The 21757-nt window shown below is 46.6% G+C and overlaps 1 protein-coding gene across 4 annotated transcripts in view; it reads left to right on the top strand.

Annotated features, from left to right (window-relative positions):
- Positions 1-21757, top strand: part of DAB1 (DAB adaptor protein 1) — a 295169-nt gene that overhangs the window by 234036 nt on the left and 39376 nt on the right. For 3 of the 4 annotated variants that reach the window (XM_030325085.1, XM_030325084.1, XM_030325079.1), the window contains exons 8-9: positions 12-77; positions 6911-6970. In XM_030325085.1, the coding sequence (XP_030180945.1) occupies positions 12-77; positions 6911-6970 (126 nt within the window). The remainder of the gene's footprint in view (positions 1-11; positions 78-6910; positions 6971-21757) is intronic. The other variant, XM_030325086.1, reaches the window with a different exon arrangement.

Raw genomic sequence — 21757 nt, 5'->3', positions numbered from 1 at the left:
CTCCGTAATAGTACATTGTGTTTGAGGCTGGACACGAGCCAATCCGTGATCCCGAAACGGAAGAAAACATTTATCAGGTATAAAATCGCTTCTCTCTCTTACCATTGCACCGATACCAGTAAATGCTCTGAAGGGTCTGCAGAACCGAGGGTGCTCCCTTCTCATGGTCACATAGCTCTTTCTGTCATTCAGGCTCATGGAAGACAACTTTATGTGGTTGGCGTTTACCAACTGACCAGAAGTTTTCACACCTTGCTGTGGAAATGTTTAATGGCCAGTTGAGTGCGTTGTTTTAATTGTTAATGGATCTTAACTATGTTCAATTGACTCAAGAATCAGACATTCCATTTTAGTAAAGTAACCCATTGGAGGGTTGTTGTCCATGATACAGAAGGGTCCTTCGCTTCTCAAAAGAATGTGTTCATCACATTTCTTTTAAAAGCACTACTGAAAATGAAGGACAAACTCCAAAGCAAACACCTTCGGAACACAGCACTGGAAATATTAACTGAATAAAAGAAAGTACAGCTCCAAGTTTCACCCCTCCTGAAGGGAAGGTAAATTAATATTCTTCAGTGTCTGCTTCTGTGAAAAACCCCACACACACATTTTGACTCACTCCATTCTCGCGCACATGCTATAAAGTAGGTATCTAATCCCACTTTTATGAGGGGGAACTGAGGCCCAGAGAAGCTGAGTAACTTCCCGGGGGCTGTACAGCCATTTAGAGCAGCGATCAGACCCCACGTGAGTGAAGGCACAACTCACCGGACCTCCCCCTTGCTTGCCCATCAGAGTTAGAGAAACTGCACCATAGCCACACATCAGATAAATATGACAGCATCCAATTTGTCACTAATTAGAAATTCAGCCTTAATTTGAAATATAAACATCATGGAAGAAGGGGAAAAAATTTAATGTATTTAATAAGTGATTTTAATTTCCTTAACTCACTCAGTTATGTGGTCTGCTATTCTGCCTTGGGCACGCATTACTTATGTAATGAAAGTAAAACAGATTTTCAGTTTCCGTCAAATGCACAGAATTGTAAATGACCAAAGTATAACATCAGCTCTACCAGTAGCTCAGTGTAAACCAGGCCCATGGAGTGATCATCGTGTTTCTCTCCCCTGGATCGGTCTAGATTGGATGCAAGTGTAAGGTTGTGCTCTGAGGTCTTGTTTAAAGTCCGCTCACACGGTTTCTGTCTTTAAATGGAAAACTTACATTTTTGTTCTCAGATTTTATTTTGATTGATTGATTGATTTTTAATGTTTATTCACTTCTTGAGAGACAGAGAGAGTGTGAGCAGGCAGGGGCAGAGAGAGAGGGAGACACAGAATCTGAAACAGGCTCCAGGCTCTGAGCCGTCAGCACAGCGCCCAACGCGGGGCTCGAACTCACGGACCATGAGATCATGACCTGAGCCGAAGTTGGATGCCCAACCAACTGAGCCACCCTGGCCCCCCTCAGATTTTAAATTATTACAACCTTGTGGTGTCTGAATATGAGGCCAAAAGAAACCATTAACCAGTCATCCCCTGAAGAAAAAGCACCTTGTAAGACAAAATGGGGCTTTTCAGTGCAAAGTTTCTGAATCCCAGCCAAGCAGTAGTTAGTGGCACCTGCAGGCCCCCATGGGGGACGGCTGGGGGTGTGGGACATCCTGTGTGTGGGAAGAACTGGTTGAGGTGAGCAGAGAACTGGGTTCCAGTTCTGGCTGTGTCACCAACTATCTTTGGCTGAGTGGTAGTGTGCAAGACACTTGCCCTCTATGAGCCTCAGTTTCCCCAGTGGTAAGATAGGGGACTAGTTTCCCTGTAACTCACACGTTGGCATGAGAATGAAGCAAGTTCGTGTGAAGGATGTAGAGAAGAGGCTTCATCCTGAGTCACACAGTGTGTGGATTCGGAATCCTAGTCCAAGTACCAACTCAAGTTCTTTTCCTTCTCTGAGCCTCAGTTTACTCACCTGTAAACTGACCGACTAAGACTGAAGAGTCTCTTAGGCGAGGTCCTTTGCTGCCTTTTGCAGCTAGTGCCTATCAGAGGACAGCGATTCTTTAGAGAAACATGTTCGCTTGCTTTACAGGGCAACAAGACTCTTAGAAATTGTGGGGGGGGGGCGGGGAGGGGAGAGGGGTAACATTTATTGAGGGCTCCATGAATGGGGTTTACATGCAATATCTTATCTCTCACAACAAGATTGTGTGGCTTGAACCCTCATTCCCACCTTACAGATGGAACCCTGAGGCTCACACAGATAAGATGTCTTGCCCAAGGTCACAGAGCTCCAAGAGGCAGAACTCCCACTCCCAGCCAAGTCTCTCTGACCCCGGTAAATGCATGAATCCCCGGGCTCTTCTCAGCCGGAATATCCTGATGCAGAGTTTCACGATTAGATTCTGCGTAGGCTCCAAGTCACTATCTAAAAATCACACTTGTTTTAACAGTTGTGACCTCCGGATCTTTCCGGCTGTCCATCATTAGCAGGAAGGTACCGTTTAAGGAAATGAATATTTTATCACCCTCTCTTCTCCTCTCTTGCTTTGCCAGTCAGCTGGGCCTCAATTTGCTCAACACAAGATAAGCTCTTGGGCCCAAAGATAAAGCTGAGCTTTTAAGGAGCTGTGATTAGGGAGCCGCACTCTTCTTTGTGTTTTGAGGGCCTCTGATTATTCCACAGCTATTCATCCTGAGGAGACTACAGTATCTCCAAGTCTTCGGCTTGGCCCAGGGTAGTCTCAGATTTTAATCCCATCCCCTGCTTTCCAGAATGAAGAATGAGGCAGACAGACCTGGGGCCTAATCCTTTAGCCGTTTTGTGGCCTTGGATCAAGTGCATAACTTCTGTATCCCGATCTCCCAGGCTATAAAATTAGGAATGCTGCATTATCTGCCTCTAGAAGTGATGTGAAGGTGTAAAGCTCTTGGTACGTAGTAGGTTCTGTGTAAATGTTAGTTCCTCTACTTCCTGAGAACTTTGTCAGTATCAGATGCTGTTCACGAGGTCTTATGATGTTATCTTAAGTGAAGCAGAACATGACTTGGTCGCCTCATCTTGTCAGAGAGCCTAGCGGAAAGTTGCAGCCTCACTTGACTTTGCTATTTATAACTCCAGCATGAGGGAGGGAGAGACTCTTGAGTAAGTGGAACCTCTCTTTGAGGATCAGTAGTCTCATTTTCCAAACCGGATTAATAATAGTAATTGTCTTTCTTTTTGCGCGCATCAGAAAAAGTTATCAGTCATCTTTCTAAAGCAACACAGAACCTTGCAGTACAAGGGTTTTTTACACCTCACCTGATTTTGACCCTTGCAGTAACTCAGTAAGATAAGCACAGCTACGATGGCTATCGTTTTAAATGGAAGAAAATCAAGTCCTCCAGTTTGAGTGCTGCGCCCAAGGCCAGAGCCTCAGCTGTAAACCTGGTAATTCTTTAGTACGTTAACGTTAACACACGGGCAAGATTGCGGCTTTCCACACAGACATTCTCTGAGTCCTTTGGTTTGAAAATCATTTTTAATCGCCCGTGAGGTGTCAAGTATTGTTATTTTAAAATGATAACTCTCTGCTCCAATGTCACTCAACCCTGAAACTGCCTCTCTAACACTATTAGTATGTCACTGAGCTAAAATGTCTTCTGTACATATAGTGCTTAATGTATAGCTTTTACAGTAGTTTGACATCTATTAACTCCTTTGTTCAAGAAGCAATTGTGTATGGAGCACCTAGTGTGTGCCAGGCACACGGGGATGTGATAGACCACAGCGTGGTCCCCACCCTCAACGCGTGTCTAGGCACCCCCTGGCCTGCCCACCACAGCTACATGAGAAAACGGAGGCTCAGAGGACAGAGGGGCCCTCTGAGGACTCACAGCCTGTGGCGGAGCCAGGATTAGGAACCAGATCTCCCGCTTCCTGGGGCGCTTGGGTGGCTCGGTCGGTTAAGCGTCCGACTTCGGCTCAGGTCATGATCTCACGGTCCGTGAGTTCGAGCCCCGTGTCGGGCTCTGTGCTGACAGCTCAGAGCCTGGAGCCTGTTTCAGATTCTGTGTCTCCCTCTCTATCTGCTCCTCCCCTGTTCATGCTCTGTCTCAAAAATAAATAAACGTTAAAAAATAAATTTAAACAGATCTCCCGCTTCCTTTTGGTTGAGAACTGTCATCACTCTACACCGTCCTATTATTGAAATGGTCTGCGGGCAGAGTGGACCAGCCAGGCAGGGGTGAGAACCAGCACACGAGGCACGTTCTGGTCTTTGTCCCTTAAACACTTCTGCCCTTAGCACATACATGGTAAATGTTCAGTGCTTAAACATTTCCTGTGTAACCAGTATTTACGGGATGAGGAACAGGTTAGCAAAATGCCTGCCCTGCGCTGCACAGGCTCATGGGCAGCTGCAGTGTGGGTTGATAGCTCCTATATAAGATAAAGCACTTTTGACACTCGTGTGAGTAACCCAATTACTTTCTCAACTCCTCCCAGTAAAACAAGGAGCTCCATTCACTCAGGGCCTTATCCAGCTTGTTTGCCATCACTGTCCCCGGCAAACCACAAAGCCTGATACATAGTAGGTTCTTGGCCACTTTTATTTTTTAGTGGAAGAATGTACCAGAGCTTACAAGAGTCTAGAGGAAGGCTCCAACCAGGTAGAGAGCCAGGCAAGGCTCCCAAGAATGTATCCTGCCCGACATAAATCTTTAAGGACAAACAGGCAGATTGATATGTCACCCATGGGAGAACCAAGTAGCAAAGCTTTTTCAATTATGCACAGTTTGGGTTTATCCATCCTGCCGCTTCTCCTCCATTTGCAGGGATAATTGAGAGTCAGCTGCGGTTCAACTTGCTAAGTGCCCATAGTGAGCAGTGAATTACGAGGAACAGAAATGCTGTTCGTGTTGCTCAGGAAAGGGTGAGCCAGTAAAAATACAAGTGCGGGCTGGTAATTTATTGGCCCTTGTTAACAAGGACTCCGTAGGCATTCTTAGAGGATTCCTTTTAGAGGGAGCTGAGTTATCGGGAGCAAAGAAATTACATTCGTCATTGGCTACCTGCAAACTAGGGTTTGCGAGAGCAGCTCAGGAAGCACATCTTTCTGCATGGTCCGTGCTCCTCCATGGACCTTCCGTTTTCTGCAGGAACGTGCACAACCTTCTGCAAATGTAGAATGTGATGTCAGAGAAAAGGGTGCAATCAAAAACAGCTAGGGAATGGTGGGACCAGGGGTGGGGTGCAACTGTCTATACCGCGTAGTAGTTAAAACACGAACTGCCAGAACTCCAGCTCTAGCCACCCCGCTTACCTGCAGTATGCTCTCTGGGCTTCATTTTCCTCCTCTGCAACATTGTGACAGTTGTCATCCTTGCCCGACTGACTTGTCTTGAGGACTGCATGCAAATACATGTAAACACTCAGAACAGTGGCTGGCACCTAGGAAGTGCCCTGTCAATGTCAGTTCGGGCTGTTAGTAATAAATGTTTTGTCCGGTAGCCAGAAAGAGCTGGGTTTGAATCTCACCGCTTAACTAGCTTTAAAGCTTTGGAAAAGTTTCCCTGACATCTCTGAGCCTCAGTTTTTCACCACCTAAAAGTGAAGATTCTAATACCGAGCTCTTAGGATTATTAGAAGGATTTTAATCTAAGTTGATGAGTGTGGAAATAGCACAGGGTCTCGAGGAATGAGCCCAAATTCTTCCTTCTTGTTAATGGTATAGTTAGCTGGTCCAAGCCTAAAAGACACTTTTTCTTTTCCTTCACTGTTCCCCACATTTCTTATGAAACATTTACGCAGCAGACATCTACCAGATGCCTACTGAGCGTTGGGCACTGTGCCTGCTCTTAAAGAGCTCCCAGTCTGGTGAAAAGAAGCACAGATTAGCAGACAGAAGACTACTGCAGGCTAATGCCTCAGATGGGGGTAGGAGCTACACTGTGCTAGTTCCTGGGAAGCACACATGATTGCTCTCAATCCGGAATGTTTCAGGGTAACACCCTGACTGGCCCATTAGAAAAGTGTTCAACCTATCTACTGTTGTTAATATTATAAAATACATGCTGATCCTTATTTATACGATGTGTCAGCAATAAAAGAAGCTCTCATTCTAACACTTCACAGTATCACAGCTCCTAATCGTCTGTATTTACTGTCTACTTTGTCGTTGGATTCCCACAGTAACCCAAATCAGAAGCAGAGCCAGTAACACCCATTTTAGGATCGTGACGCTCCAAGGGGCTGTGGCCTGTTCAGGGTGTGACAGTTACCAAGTGGCCCGATAAGACCAGATGGAGGAGTACGAGGAGAGAGGGAGGAAAGAAAATACAGATACATATTAAAAAACAATTGGAATTTTCTCGACTCTTGTCTTGCGCTTTCCCTGCCATTAACGGTCCCTTTTCTTGGAAGACACTTTGGGTAAATATCAGACGGCTTGTCCATGATCCCAGCAGAAGCCGTTCTTTATGCTGAGACCTTGATGTTTGCTATATTGTAAATAACCTGACTCTCAGCTTAAACTCAGCTGCAAACTAATTTTAATCACTTGGGACAAGTCAGAGCACCTCTCTGAGGCTCATTTCTGTCTTTGGCGAAATGAGGATTATTTTTTCCACCACATGACCTCTGAGGTCCCTGCAGCCTCCTGTCCTGTGATTCCGTGAGGAGCCCGATGGCAGAGACACCCTGCACTCATTTAAGTGACTCGCACACTCCTCCCTCATCCAGCTTTCCTCAGGGAAGGAGCCTGGCCTCCTGCTTCTACACTTGCGGAAGCCCCTTTGATTTGGGACCCTCGGTCCTCAGAGGCCATTCTCACACACACTTAAGCCAGCTTGAAGTTGAAGCGTGATGGCTTTGTTCTCTGAAAGTGGAGTATCAAAGTGTTTTGACTGTGTCGAATTTGATTTTTCCATAGGTTCCCACCAGCCAAAAGAAGGAAGGTGTTTATGATGTGCCAAAAAGTCAACCTGTAAGTGTAAGTAAATCTTCTCTCTTCTGCCAGGCTCCCGTGACCTGCGCTCCTACGAGGCTGTGTTCTACAGCTTGAGGAAGGGAACCCCTCTTCTGGATAGGCGTTATAACTTGGAGAGCTTTGCCAGGGCCTACATGGCACGGACTCCTCAGTGAGTCAGAGGGAAGGGGGCATAAGGCAGAAGTGGTGAGGCTGAGGAAGGGTTGCCAACCTGGACCGAGGTCTGGCCCCCCGCGTGGCAGTGAGTTGAACTGCACAAACCACTGTGTCCAGGGGTCTCAAGGTCTGAGTTGTTCCATGACAAAAGTCTCCGGCCAAAGACTTAATTATACCTGATCAAATAGGGGGCAGTGTCTCGATCCTGGGAAGAGTTGCCCATCCGATTTAAAAGTGGTTGACAGGTCTCAGAGGGATCATAGAAGAGCCGGCCAGGGCTCTTTATACACTTCAGAGTGTATAAGGGTCCAGCCAGTGGACAAGACCACCAAGAAAAAGGCCACGTGTAGTGGGCTTGCAAAGAACCCGGCAGGTCCATTACATCTGGACCCCATCGGCCAGTGGGACTCCTGGAAATGGAAAATATCAAGCTGTGTGACACTGCCACAAGCCAGTGCTAGGCCAGGCCCAGATTTCGGCCCCCCATCCAGTCGGCGTGCGGAAGGCAGCCTCTGTACGTGATTCAGGAGCACTGGGGAACTCTTGCCCAAGGGGACATCAGACTTCATCGCGGCCTGTGTAAACAGAACTAGGATGTTTAGTCACCGCTGATCTCATTCAGCTCAGTGATGGGTACAAAGAGCACAGGCTTTGAAAACAGACCCCCAGGATCTCCAGCCCTGACCCTAACAGGACTGTTGTGAGGCTGGATGACTCTCTGGGCTGTCGTTATTGGTCCTGGACCCCACCCTGTGAGAGACACAAAGACACCCCCGCATTTTTCAAGGTCAGATTGATAGGGCAGTTTGAAACCCCATTCCCAGGGCAGCAACTGAAGGACCTAGAAATGCTTGGCCTGGAGAAAAGGAACCATAAATGTGGAGATGGGAGTCCCCAGGGCTACCGGTTGGAAGAGGGCTTACAGTGTTCTGTATTGGCCAGCCCAAAGTGATGGTGACCTTCCTGAGCAGTGGTCAGAGCTGTTAAGAGTTAGAACAGCTGGCACCTAGGGGAGTGAGCTCCCCATCACTGGAGCTGGTGCAAGCAGAGCCTAAAAGGCCCCCTGTCAGAAAAACTATAGGAGGATTCAAATGTGGAATGGGCAGAGGGGAAAGAGGAGCTCCTGTTGTCCCTTTCAAACCTGACCTTCTGTCCTGAGTTGAGAGTCTTTCTGGCTCATTCTTACCCTCCTCTGCCCCTGTTGTCTTTTCACCTGGTGAAATTTCTTCCTTTTCCTATCAGCGTCCATTCCTCTTCCCAATATCCTGCATCCACCAGACCCCACCTAAATCCTGCTCCCGAAAGCCAACGCATGTTAGGTTTCATGAGACAGCATATTTGAATGGGGTCCTCAAAAACTTGAGTCTACGAGGTAGTTGAGAACGTGAAGTGGAGTGTCGCTCAGAGAAAAAGCCGTTTTTCTCCTTGAGGCCTTTGCATTTGTCAGGCCTTCTTGTCACGGAGACACTGGTCCGTTCGTGTTTCCGTTTGGTTCAGCTCCCATCACACAGCTCCCTACAATTCAATTTGTGCCTAAATTGCTTCGCTTGCCCCTAACAGGTTTAGATACGTGAGGAAACATGCTCCATTTGCTGCCTTGGTTTTCGTGAGTTTATTAACCAGTCTAGCCACACCATCTCCATGCTTAATAGCTGGGAAAAAAAAAAACCCAACCAAACAAAAAAAGCCCAAGCTCCTTAGCCTGACATACACGGCACTCAGATGCCAGCCTCAGCCCGGATCTCTGGTCTACCTCCCCCTGGTCCAGCTCTACTGAACTCTGCAAGCTTCTGAAGGAGCCACATCCTCCCCTAATAGCCCAGCTTAGCTTCAGGCTATGGGGACTCAGGGAGACTTTGTGGTCTTCTGCTAAGTGTGAGCAGATCACCCCTACCTCTGTGCCCGCTCCGTATCATTCCTCTGTTAACAGCTCTTAGCACATAGCATCCCAACTCTTCTCCTGGCTCCTTACTTCCAGGAACTTCCTGAGGTCCTTGGATTACCAGAAGCAAGCCCGGGGTCTGGCATGTGAAAGGCAGGGATGACACAGCCGCTCAAGGGGTGTTTCATAAATATACACATGACTCTGCCTGTAGAAAGAATTGAAAATCCTTACACTTTCTTTTAAAGGGAGTTTCCTGGTTATCTGACTCTGAAATAGGCATTAAGTAAACATGCTCAGGTTTTGCTTGGGAAATATCTGGGCTGCCTGAACGGCCAGCAGTAGCTTCCAACCCTCTGTTCGCATAGAGTCCTAGAAGCATCTGGGCTTTTCCGTGAACAATTTCAACATTTCTAAAAGCCAGAGAGAGGTAGCAGTCAAAAGTATCAACTCTAGTGGAGGGGCAGATGCTTGCGTTTGGTATCTCAACTCCTGTTCTTACTACCTGTAGGACTTCTGATAAGTTCCCTTGTTTCTCTACACCTCCCTGCTCTCATCTATCAAAGGAGTTACTAAACCCAACTTACTGAATGATTTTGAGGAGAAAACAGCATGTGTATTGGAAACTTGATCCCACTTGCCTAAACTTCCCAGAGGTACTTTAAATATCCCACAGCCCACATCCCTCACTGTTCTGGGACCTTCCTGTTCTCCAGGCTGGCCCCTGTAGACCTGCCTCCCTGATGAGTGCATATTCCCTGGGATACCTCTGTGCCCTGAAAATCTCTGCTGTGATCTTGCTGTTTGCTCCCTCACCACCTGCTCCTTAACCAGAAAGACAAATAAACCAAAGACAGCCAAGTCAGTGCATATTAAGCAGCTTCAAGCCAGTTTGACAGCTTCCACAAGTTTCCCACAAGAAGGGAAACTGCCCAGTGGCCTGTTACTCTAGGAACCACCGGTTTCTTCTTCTTCGGGTCCAGAGCCCAGTCTGCCCAGAGCCCAGTAAGAGACTCAGCTTGGGGCCGTCACTGGGGAAGATCACACATCAGCCCCAGAAGAAATGGCCTGATCTTCCGCATCAGACTTGGGTATGCTCTCATCCTGGCCACCCACTAAGGGTCCTTGAGCATCTTTTTCCATCTCTAAACCCCAGTGTCGTAACCTGCAAAGAGAAAGGGATGCCAGCCTTGTAGCTTTGTTTGGAGGACTAAAGGAGACATTTATGTAAAACCTTAACAGGGGATATGGATTAGATTAAACGAGAACATTACCGTCGGTTGTCGGCACGAGCAATCCACCAGCCAACAGTTCACACTGAGGCAGGGATTGCAAGTATGCTAGGTGATTGCACACCTCCTCTAGGAAGCCTTTTTTTTTTACCCCAGAGTAAACAGCTCCCCCGGGAGACCTCTGTGCTTCTCTGTGCAATGATCACAATGCACTGTTACCTTTTCTTAATGAATCCATGTGAGCCATTGGACTTTGAGTTTCTTAAAGGCCTTGGCTTCGGGGTTAATGGTACCTGCCTTAGAGTTTTTTGTGTTAAGGACTAAGTGAGCTGAAGAATATGAATCAACACAGTGCTTGGTGCAGAGTAGGGATTCAACAGCTGTGAGCTGTTACTGTTCAGCTCTGTGAGCTCCTTGAGGTCAGGAATCGCTTTTAATCATCACTCTTTCTACAGTAACTCCTCTGAGGATTTCTGCTCCCTTTGAGCTTTTGATGGTATACTCTTTCCCCGTGGGTGGCGGGAATCTCATGTGCCCAAGTAAATTTTTATAGGCCTTGAAGCCAGTGGGATCCTTGATTGTAGCTCTAAAACCTCTGTCCTGGAGTCTCAGTCCCCTGGACTAGGGTGGCTCACTGTCACCCTACATGGCCAGAGGTGTCCTCATCAAGGTGTCACGTTTGGTGCATTGGGTTCTAGAGTTTGAGAAGTCATGGCATTTCTTCTGGGTCTTGCCCACCCCAGTGCATCACCTGATGGGACACAGTTTTGTCTCCGTCACTTGGGCTGTTGGTCCAGACAGAGAGCCGGTTCTCTGTCTTCAGTCTCCTCTCTGACATCATGCATCCACGCCCTGGTTTACACCACCAGGCACCATAACCTTGGGGAGCCAAGCTCTACCAGCCCCTTTCTTGTTCCCTTTTGCACAAATAATGTGTTAGGATGCTTTGTTTGTCCTAATCCGGACCTATAATGTTACCTTCCTGTAACAGATTTGTTCTTAGGGTCATACTACACTCCCCTCCACTCTTACCTAGGACTCTGAGACAAGATAAGGATTAATCCCATTCGCTCCGAGAAATATACATTTCCTCTCTTCCTAGTCAAGGCAGCTAGAAGATTTGTACACAGGCTTTATTTTTATGCCAGGGTCTCCAAACTCCAATAGAATTGATGCTTGCTGATAGGGAATATTAGCTGACTAGAGAGGCAGGGAGGAAAGAGCGTATAACTTGGGCAAAGCCTTGAAGGATGAGCAGGACTTGGACGGGCACAGCCCCTTCTGGGCATATCATTAAGGTCCTTCTGACTCCTGAGTGTTTATTTCCTCTACTAGGTGGTACTCAGAACTGATGAATTTATCATCAGTTTCCTTCTCAGAAACGGGTAGCCTTTCTTTCTGCCAGATGATAATGCTTCTGGTGTTCTTTAGACAAATATCCTGGCCTCTTTGGGGCTGTCGGGAAGGCACATCCCTGAGTGGAGAGGAAAACGTCAGCTAAGTAGCCCATTACCGCATCCATTATTTAGTGCTTTTTGCACTCCGTTAGCCTTTGAACATGATTCTGGTTCTACAGGGGGACCCAGTGGAATCACACATTCACAGTTTGCTCAAGTGCCTGTTTTGGACCCTGTCACGCCCCACAACGCTCAACTTGGTTGAGGCTTAACCTTCATAGGTCAACAGACCTAAAGCTCAGCATGTCTTATGTCATTGTCACATGAGAAATACCAGCACTTGTCTTCTCCCCTCCCCTCCTTCCCACCTGATGTAATAGACTTATGGCTGAGGGGCACCTGGGTGGCTCAGTTGGTTAAGTGTCCAACTCTTGATTTTGGCTCAGGTCATGACCTCGCCGTTCATGGGATCAAGTCTCGGGTCAGGCTCAGCGCTGACAGCTCTGTCACACTCGCTCTCTCTCAAAATAAATAAATAAACATTAAAAAAATATATTCTTATGGCTGAAAAAGATCTTTTACCCTTCACCCGATAACTGCCTGGTTTTAAATCCTTTTATGTGGATGTACTAGACATAATTATCAGTACTAACCCGTCAGTGGATTCTAGCAGAACTTTCTTCAGCCTTTGAAAGAGAGTCTTAAAGGTTTGGCTTAGCGGCAAATAGAAAGGACGCAGGTTGTGGAATTGACCAGCTGGACTCCACATTCAGTTCTGGGGGACAAGACATGGATTCAGATATTGAAAGGAATAATCAGACTCCCCTGAGATTCTTTTCTCCCTTTGGGTGTGATCTTTGCCAATCTCTTCAAGTTTCTGAGACTCCTCTTCGAGTGGAAATGATGAGCATCCTGTGCCAACATCTCAGGGCTTTTGTGAGACTCATGAAGCAACGTGAGAGCATTGTCGGTGAAGACGAGGGGTTGCTTTCATGGTCTCTGGGGACATAAAGACCAAGGGATGGTGTGCACTTATTCCTCCAGCTATTTTATAGACTCTCTTAAGATTACGAGAAAGGCTCAAGTTTTCTGACAAGAGAGGGCACATCTGGGCTCACTGTCAGGAAGAAATCTGAAACCATCTGAGCTGATTTTCAGAGGGAAGGACAGCTCTCAAAGAGTAGTGAGGTCTCTGGCTCCTGGAGTATTCAAGCAGCAGGTGAATGGTTCTGCAGGGGTTCTTATGTGGAGAAGGTGACCACACTAGCGGTCGTTGGAGCCATCTACCCACTCTCTCATCCACTTTCCCCCGTGTTTATAACATCTAGTGTTGACCTCACCATCTTGTTCCTGGTGTCTCAGCTGCGAAGCCAGGCACCCCAGAGGCCCCGTTACTGTCTCCACCATCCTCTCCCTGGCTTTAGAGTTGCCCACGGTGAAGCGTGCAGCAATAAGTTATGGCATTGCCCCGTGAGGTCGGTGCTCTGTATGGAAACATGTTTACCATGCGCTGTAATCAAGGCACCACACTGAGCAAGCCCTGGGCACAGAGTAGGTCCTTAGAAAATCGGTCTCTCCTTAGTTTCCTCCTGGAGAGCTGGACGACAGTGCTCTGCGTCTCTCTGGTGCATCCTGGAAAAGAGCCACACTGGGAGAATCGGGTAAAAACCCCAGTGATCACATGTGAAGTCCAAGGCTCCCTTCACTTCCTTTCTTTGCCTTATAGTGCTAGGCCACCAGCTCTGCACACTGAGAGTCTGAGCTAACTTAGCTGGGGAAAAAGCAGGTAAACTTTATTGAGTAGATACTGTGTGCCATGGACAGCCTAGACTGTGGTCTCAGCCTATCTCATTCAGTAGTCACACCTGGAAGGTAGATGTCATTTATATATGAGGAAGCTGAGGCATTCCAGAGGTCCTGTACAGTCACAAAGCTGGTAAGTGACAGAGCCCAAAATTGAACCTTCAGCTGTTCTGACTCACACAGTTTCCACTAAAACACACTGCCTTTAGGATTCAAGAAAATGCCAAGCCCCCATCTCCTCTTCCTCACCATGGTTGGAGTCAGTACTCACGCCAGTTTCTGTCTCCCATTACTTGTTGCTTCTGAGTCCTTATTAACAACGCTGAGGCTAGCCCCTGGGGGTGGCTATGAACACCTCTCTCCCCCTTCAGTCGGAGTCCCATGAGGCACACCCATGTCTGACTCGTTCCTGACCCCTCACTCCGCCTATGCACTGCACTCTGTATCCTGACATTGAAAAAAATATCTGTGAGTCCCAAAGAACAAATCTCAAGGAATCAAAAATCAGAGAGCTGCTCATTTGGCCTCCCCTGCCTCCCACCCTCCAAACATCTATGTTTCTGTGCAAGACCCCTGTCTCCCAACAATCAGTATTCAGTTGATTTTCCTTGCCTTAGATTTAATTCAGTTTCCCTGCTGCAAATGTAGGAAGAGTCAATCCATTAAAGTGAAGAATTACAGAAATTCTCTGGACAACTGTTCCTAACCACCCCCACCAGCCCCCATCTTTCATGGCAAATAAATTTTCATTCACAATTCAGCAGTTGGTTTTTCCTTTAGTCTGAAATCTGGATCAAGATGTTTCATAATTGAATTAAATCTAGTCTGAACATTTGTCAGTTTCACTTCCTCATTAAGCACCACATTGTAGAGAAATTATAATTATCGGAATGCCGTTAACATAGATGTCACACAAGAGGAGGTCTTCCTGAACTAAGGGAAAGGAATCTGCATCGGCATATTCCACAAAGGAAATAGAAGCTTGCCCTGTCTTGCTTTTCTTAGACAGGCTTTCGGTTTGCAGTGCTTAACAAAACTGTCCTCAGATAGAATCCTAAATCCCTGGAATCTCAGAATTTGTGAGGACATTAAAAGCTGCTGGGTCAGCCTTCTCACCAACGCAGGGATCCCTCCGGAACATTTGTGATGAGCACAGATGAACGTGTCTGACTCTGGCTTTGGCCCACATGCCTGCAGTGACAGACCTTCATGACTTTTGTGATCCCACAGCTCCATTTGCCGGAGAGCCCTCCTTGTTTTCAAGTTCCCTTACAGCTTCTATTCATTCATTCATTCATTCATCCATCCATCCATTTGACAAACATTTACTAAGGACCTCCTATCTGCCATAAAGTGGCCTACTCACTAGGGATATAAAGATGAATAAGGATGGCTGCTTGAGAATTTTAATGATCACAAGAAGGTAGATGTGTAAAAATGGTTGCAATCCGTGTAATCCTCTAGGCCATAAGAGCTGTCTATAATATACTCTGGGAGCATAGTGGGGAGGCAGAAAACCTTGCCCAAGGGAGTTCAGTGAGGTCTTCACCCAGGAAGTAGGGTCTTAAGAGATGATAGGAACTTGGCACAGAGAAAGAGTGGAACGGGATTCAGGAAGAGGGAACTGAATGTGTAAAGGCACTGAACTATGGAAAAGCATACCATATCCCGGGGGCTGATGAAGAGTCTGGGGTGGTGGGACTGCAGGATGCCTTCATGTGAGCAGGTGACAGGGCATGAAGGGAAGCCATCCCCACGGAGTGAAGGACCTGGAATGCGATGCTCAGAAACTCAGATTGGCTGGGAAGCCACTGGTGCTGTCGGGTGTTGAGTGGCACTATTAGAGTTGTGATTCTCAGCATCACTTTGGTGGCCTGCGACAGGTGGCTTGGCTATTGGAGAGACCGTTAAGAAGCTAATGGGATTATCCATGTGTATCTATCAGGATGAAGTCAGGAAAACAGTGCCCACACGAGGTAATTTCATAGAGGGAATTTAATGTGGAGAACTAGTTACAAAGGTGTTAGGAGAGCTGACAAGCCAAACAGAGGGCAGTGGAGCAACCCAAATTAGTAACATTCAGAAGTTGCTACCATCCCCAGGACTGGAAGGACAAAGAAAGGGACCAGGGCTGCCAGTGGGCACTGTGACCGCAGAGGGCGCAGGGACCTTGGCAAGAGGGGCTGGCTGTCTGGTGGAAAGTAGAGCCATGAGGGAGACTCACGGCCAGGTTTACTGCCAGAATACTGCATAAAGAGAGCCAGGGAGAAATTCAGTGCTTCTCCCCTCTTTCCACCATCCAGCATCCAACTACCCCTTTTGTTGGCCAAACCAAAGTGAAAGTGGGTTGACAAGGGAGCTCAGGCAATGTAATTTACAAGATCACCCCCCTGTCCTACTACACAGAGCAGAGGGAGGGCAAGAATGGGTCTGAGGGGCAAAGTGGTCAAAGGGTAGGCAAGTAAGGATTACTTTGGGTCTGGGCTGCGGGTGACACCCTGCAGACAGGGAGAGGAACGGAGGGAGGGAAATGTGTAAATTTGAATGAATGACATTCAGATCTAGAAAGTAGGTCTAGAAAGTAGTAGGTCTAGAAAGATCTTGCTGATGTGGGGGGAGGGGGTAAGAGAAACACAAGGTCTAAGCTCCTTCTGAAGTGGCAAGCCTTGGCAGGTCAGGTAAGCAGGCAATAGGGACTGAGTGCTCTGTCTCCTCTCCTATAGCTCTGCCATTTACATACGTGCTGTTTTACGTGTCCAGGTTCTAAGGGTGTTTGTAGATCAGCCTTTCCATCCACTCTCTTCAGGTCCTTGCCAAAGACAGTAGTAATCCCTTTCATCCTCCTCTCTGTTCTCAGTCCATGCCTCACATTTGGGCAGTGTCACATTATCACTTTGAATGATATCTGGCTCTTTCTTCCCCGTTTCTGTCATGAATGGAAGGAATCAAGCAGAGTTGTAGACAGCTCGCTGTTAAATCATTCCCGAAACTTGTTTTCTACAAATGCAAATGTGGAAGGGGATAAGTGCTTGCATAAGCAGTTGCCTGGTGTCCTGTTTGCTCAGTTGTGTGTTGGCAAAAATCACATCTCGATAAAACAATGATCAGTCCATCGCTGTGCTCAAATTCCTGCCACCGGTCTCCTGCAGGAATGGTCTCCAAACTTTTTATAAAATCCTGGCACCATTATTGCAATGAACTGTGCCCAGTAGCCTTTTATATAAACAGATGGGAATAGGAGTTGTGGTTGAAGCTGGGTTGAAGCCTCAAGGCCTACCCACCTGGAATCCTTTTCTGAAGCACAGAAGATTCTGGAAAGGAAGAGATCCAGAGAAGATAGTGTGAAAACCACTGTCAAAAGAATCCACTGGCTAATTCCATGGGTTGGAGCAGTGGGTGTTTAGATGAAGAGATTCTTCACATTATTTCCATTAGAAGCTTTGTTCTTCTATAATTGAATTTGCAAACACAGACTGGGAGCCTGCTCTTTGGGAGGGAGTGAAACATCACAAAATTTGAAGTTTGGGGCACCTGGGTGGCTCATTCAATTAAGCATCCAAATTTGGCTCAGGTCATGATCTCACAGTTCGTGAGTTTGAGCCTGACGTCGGGCTCTGTGCTGACAGCTCAGAGCCTAGAGCCTGCTTCAGATTCTGTGTCTCCCTCTCTCTCTGCCCATCCCATTTGCTCTCTGTCTCTCAGAAATATATTTTAAAAACATTTTTTAAAAAGTTGAAGTTAATCAGAGCTTTATACTTCTTAGCTGTATGACTCGGCAAAGTGCTTTATGTTTTGGATTCTTCTGAATGACCAGTTAGCATCTGGGGAAGATTACTTGGCACCAACATGGAATCACAGTTAGAAGTCTGAGCCTTTTGGAACACCTGGGGGACTCCGTTGGTTGAGCATCTGACTCTTGATTTCGGCTCGGGACGTGATCTCACAGTCATGGGATTGAGCGCCACGTTGGGTTCTCGTGGAGCCTGCTTGGGATTCTTTCTCCCTCTCCCCCTCTCCCCTGCTCACACGTCCTTGCTCTCTCTCATCCTAAAATTTAAAAACAAACAGACAAAAAACAGAAGTGTGACCCTTTCAGCCTGACTACGTAGGCCTTAAATTTTTTTCCCTCAATTACCAGCTGCGTGACCTCGGATAGCGTGTTCACTCATAAAACGTGAGTAATGACTGTGGTGCCTACCTCATAGAATTCTCCTGAGGACTAAATAAGGTGGGTGATACATGTATAACTCTATATGAGTAGCACCTGGCACATAGTAAGTGCTCAATAAATGTTAGCCGTAATTATTATCGTGAGCTGTTATATGGGCATAGGACTATACCAAGTGCTTCAAGAGATAGGAGAAGGAATAAGATGTGGCCTAGCCCCGACGGTGCTTGTGGTCTATGGGTGGGAGTGACTTCAGTATCTAGAGTGAGGGGCTAGAGTGCCTTTAATTCTCCATGGCTAAGCAATGTCAACAAGATCAAGTGTAACCTGAGAGTCTGGGGTAGGGCTGAACCTACAAGAGAGTTTCATGGCTATAGGGCAGGGATAACCAACATTTGTAACTACCAAAGAAAGCAAGGCACTTAACGAGATAGGCACTTAATGCACTATTTCAGGACTCTCCCAAGCAACCATAAGAAGTAGGTCTCTTCTCTACGGTAAAGGTTATTAAAGATCAGAGAAGTTAAATCACTTAGCACAGCTAGAAGAGGCATCCCTAAGAATGTAAGCTAGTTCTCTCTGAACTTAAAATGAGGGTGACCTAGTTTATCATCCAAAGTGGGTCACTTTTGAATGCAAAAAAGGGGTGTGCTATTAACAATGACATCAGGACAATAGACATGAACAGGAGCTGTCTTAAGCGGACCAGGATGTAGGGCCACCTTACCCAAAGCCAGTGAATGTCCTTCCCAACTGGGCTACCCTGTCTCAAAGACCACAACACAGGAGATTTCAAACAGAAGGCAGGAAGCATCTGTCCATCTTGTTCTTGGCACTCCGTACCAGTTTTGTCCCCGTGTGGAAACAAGCCCAGTACTGCCCACGAGACAGAGGTGCCCTGGTACATGCTCGCTCCTTCAGCGGGCATAATAAATCAGATTACTTGGAGATCTGTTATGTGGTGAAAAACTGTAGTCCAGGGTATCTGTTCACTGCCGCTGCTGTGAGTCTATCATTATTCCTCTAATACAGACCATTAACATTCACAGAACCTTAACTACAGCATCTCTAATGAGCACAGCTATAATATACAGTTTCCCCATAAATATCCATTGATGCTGACACTCATTCTCTCTTGGTACAGTAATTCAGCTTTTCTGGATAAATCATCATGCAGAGGCTCTTTCTTTCTCCCTAACTGCCATTATTAGTGGTTACACAAGAATAATGAGCAAACTCTGGTTGCAAAAAAGAAGAAAGAGATGAATGATCATGGAGAATACAAAAATATATGTTGGTGACAGTACCCAGCCATGGCAAAACCTGATTTTGCAATGACTTAGAAAGGAGGCAAGAAATGAACATTAGCTGAGCACTTACCGGGGGCTGGGGAGTACACGCGTTGTTTGGCCAGCTGTATGTGGTTCAGTGAATCCCAACATTGCATTGCCCAGCAGTCATTTGTGATGCTTTTAAAAAGGCAGCTTCCTCGGCCCCACCCCCTAGATCTGCTTTTGTATGGCTCACGTGTGCATGTGTATGTATGTAAAGGGAGATTTATAAATCCACTAAGTTTAAATAAACTCCACTAAGTTTATCTGGTTTAATGAACAAAGCATCTATGATTTGCCCCACTTGATGGACCAGAAGACTGAGGTGGAGACGCTACGGGGAGAGGGAAATAAAGTCTGGCTCTGAAGGAAGCATCCCTTGCTTCTGACTTGTATGCGAAGAATGGCTCCTATTAAGATGACATTGACTCACTTGGTACACGTTCTCCCTGCTCCAGCCCTCGTTCCCACCTCTCATGGGGCTCTGTCAGCACCTCACCGTGCTTCTCCCCAGGATGTTGGCAGCTGTCCTTGTCTCTGTTACTCCTCTTTCCCACCATTGTATGCTGCCAGCCCAATACTCTTGGTTCGTTCCCACTTTCCTATAGTTTCCAATCTCCTAGCCTTGTCTTTCTGGCTATTTTTCTGTTGTTCGTCCCATAGTCACCTAGAAGGTTCTACCCCTATGACCCCAGTCAGAATTACAGGGATAACACCTGCAGTGTGATCTGACCAGGGTCCTCCAGAAAAGATTGGGGTGCACTGTGGCGGGGCGGGCTCCTAAACTGTGGTTGCTCCTTCCAGAGCCCTTACCTCTTTCCCTAGTCTTAAAACACAGATCGTCTGACACCCTTTGTTCTCCTCACCATAGTGGAGTAGTTGAGAGCACACACTCCAAAGCTAGCCCACTTTGGTGAACATTATAGCTCTACCATTTACTAGCTGGATGACCTTGGGTAAGTTAATTAATCCTTCCGTCCCTCAGTTTCCTCCTCTGAAAATGAGGATAGCAATAGCACCTGTATCTGTTGCAATAATTAAATGAGTTAATAAGTAAAAGCACTTTAGAATAGTGTCTGTACATACAGAAGAAGCTCCATCTGAACATTAACTGTTGTTATTATTGTCCTGCATGACCCCTGCCTGGCCAAGGAGGGATGAGGTCTTAATACTAATATTAAAACCTTTCCTTCCTCTTCAGACCAGAATGGACTGCTTGGGATACGTTCCAGAGATAGAATTATCATTTCTTAATGAATGATTGTATGTCAGGGTGTGGGAGAGAGAGGAGTCAAGAGTCACTTGTACATTTGGGGGCTTTATGGATCTACCCAAACCAGAAAGAATGATCTCAACCAGTTGTGACCTAATCCAGAGTATCTTGACTAGTTTAAATTAAAAAGGTCTTTCCTGGAACGTAGCCAACATGCAGGTAAAGAGGGTCTCTGCCTGTGAGGTCACTGTAGGATCTCCTCACATATGCCACATTTACCCTAGCTCCCTAGTCTTCAGAGATAGGGTGTCCAGCACCGGAAAACAAACAGGAAGTTTTTTTGTTGTTATTTTGGTTTTTTTGCTGTAGTAGTAGGCACAGAGTGTCCCTGATGCTTTCGGCGCATCGTTTCTGCAATACTGGACGGCACCTGCTAGAACCAATCTCTGGTCACTTGTGCATTGCTGTGTCCAGGCATCCACTCCTCACCCATTTCACTGATAGTTGTCTCGTGTCACCGCGTGTTGAGCGCTGTGCTAGGCACAGGTGCTGTACAAGTCAGACCATGTCCCAACCCTTGCCCAGCTCACACCCCACAGGGGAAGGCTGCCAACAAACAAGTTAAAATACTAGTAGAGCATGAGTGCGAGCCATAAAACCAAACAGGATAATGTGGTGAGAGGTGGGGCTGCTCTTTTACTTGGGGAGAAATGGTCAGAGGAGGTCTCCCTAGTGACGTGACAGCTGAGCGGAGATCTGTATTATGAGAAGAAACCAGTGAAACAGGAACAGGAGAAAGCACAGGCAAAGGCATGTCCCAGCAGTCCATGAAGAACAGAGGGAAGACCAGTGTTGGCCAGAGCACAGTGGGAAAGGGGAGAGTGGAGGGTGAGCTCAAACACAGGTGGCAACTAGGTGTGGACAGTCCTACAGGCAGTGGTGCAAAGTTTGGGTTTTATTCCAAGTATAATGGAAGACAGTGGAGCGTTTTAGGCAGGGAAGTAAGCCTGATCTGGTTTTTTAATACCATCGTGACTGATGTATTAGAGATTAACTTAAGGAGCAAGAGTAAAAACAGAAGTCTAGGCAAAAGAGAAGGCAGCAGAAAAGACGAAGAGAGGCAGTCAGAGCCTGGAGACAGCATTTCTTAGTGAATGGTTGGGTGTCCGGGTGTGGGAGAGGAGGTGTCAAGTGTACCTTGTACATCTGAGGGCTTAAGCATCTAAGCATGAGTTGGTGGCCTTTACAGACATCGAAAGACAAGGAAAGAATGTGTTGGAAAAGATCCAAAGTTCTTTGGACGTATTAAGCTTGAGAGGCCAAATAGTATGGGATACAATTTCTAGCAACTAAGGGGGAGGGTGATAAGATCAGATATTGGCTCAACTTCAAGTAGTGAGGAATGTCACAGATTGACATTATTAGTCAATGTCGATTAGTGGTGAGAACCAATGGATCTCACTAATGGAGAGGACTTGAAGAATTCAGATAAAAATGCCATCCAGATTCTAGAAGGGCTAGAAGGATAGCCTATCTCTTTTTTTATAACTTTTTCTGGAACATCTCCTTACTATTTCTTTGAAATCAGAACAAAGGCCATTTACCCTG

The sequence above is a fragment of the Lynx canadensis genome, chromosome C1 (assembly GCF_007474595.2).
Source record: "Lynx canadensis isolate LIC74 chromosome C1, mLynCan4.pri.v2, whole genome shotgun sequence".
In the NCBI taxonomy this organism is placed as follows: Eukaryota; Metazoa; Chordata; class Mammalia; order Carnivora; family Felidae; genus Lynx; species Lynx canadensis.
This window is presented reverse-complemented; position numbering and strand designations above follow the sequence as displayed.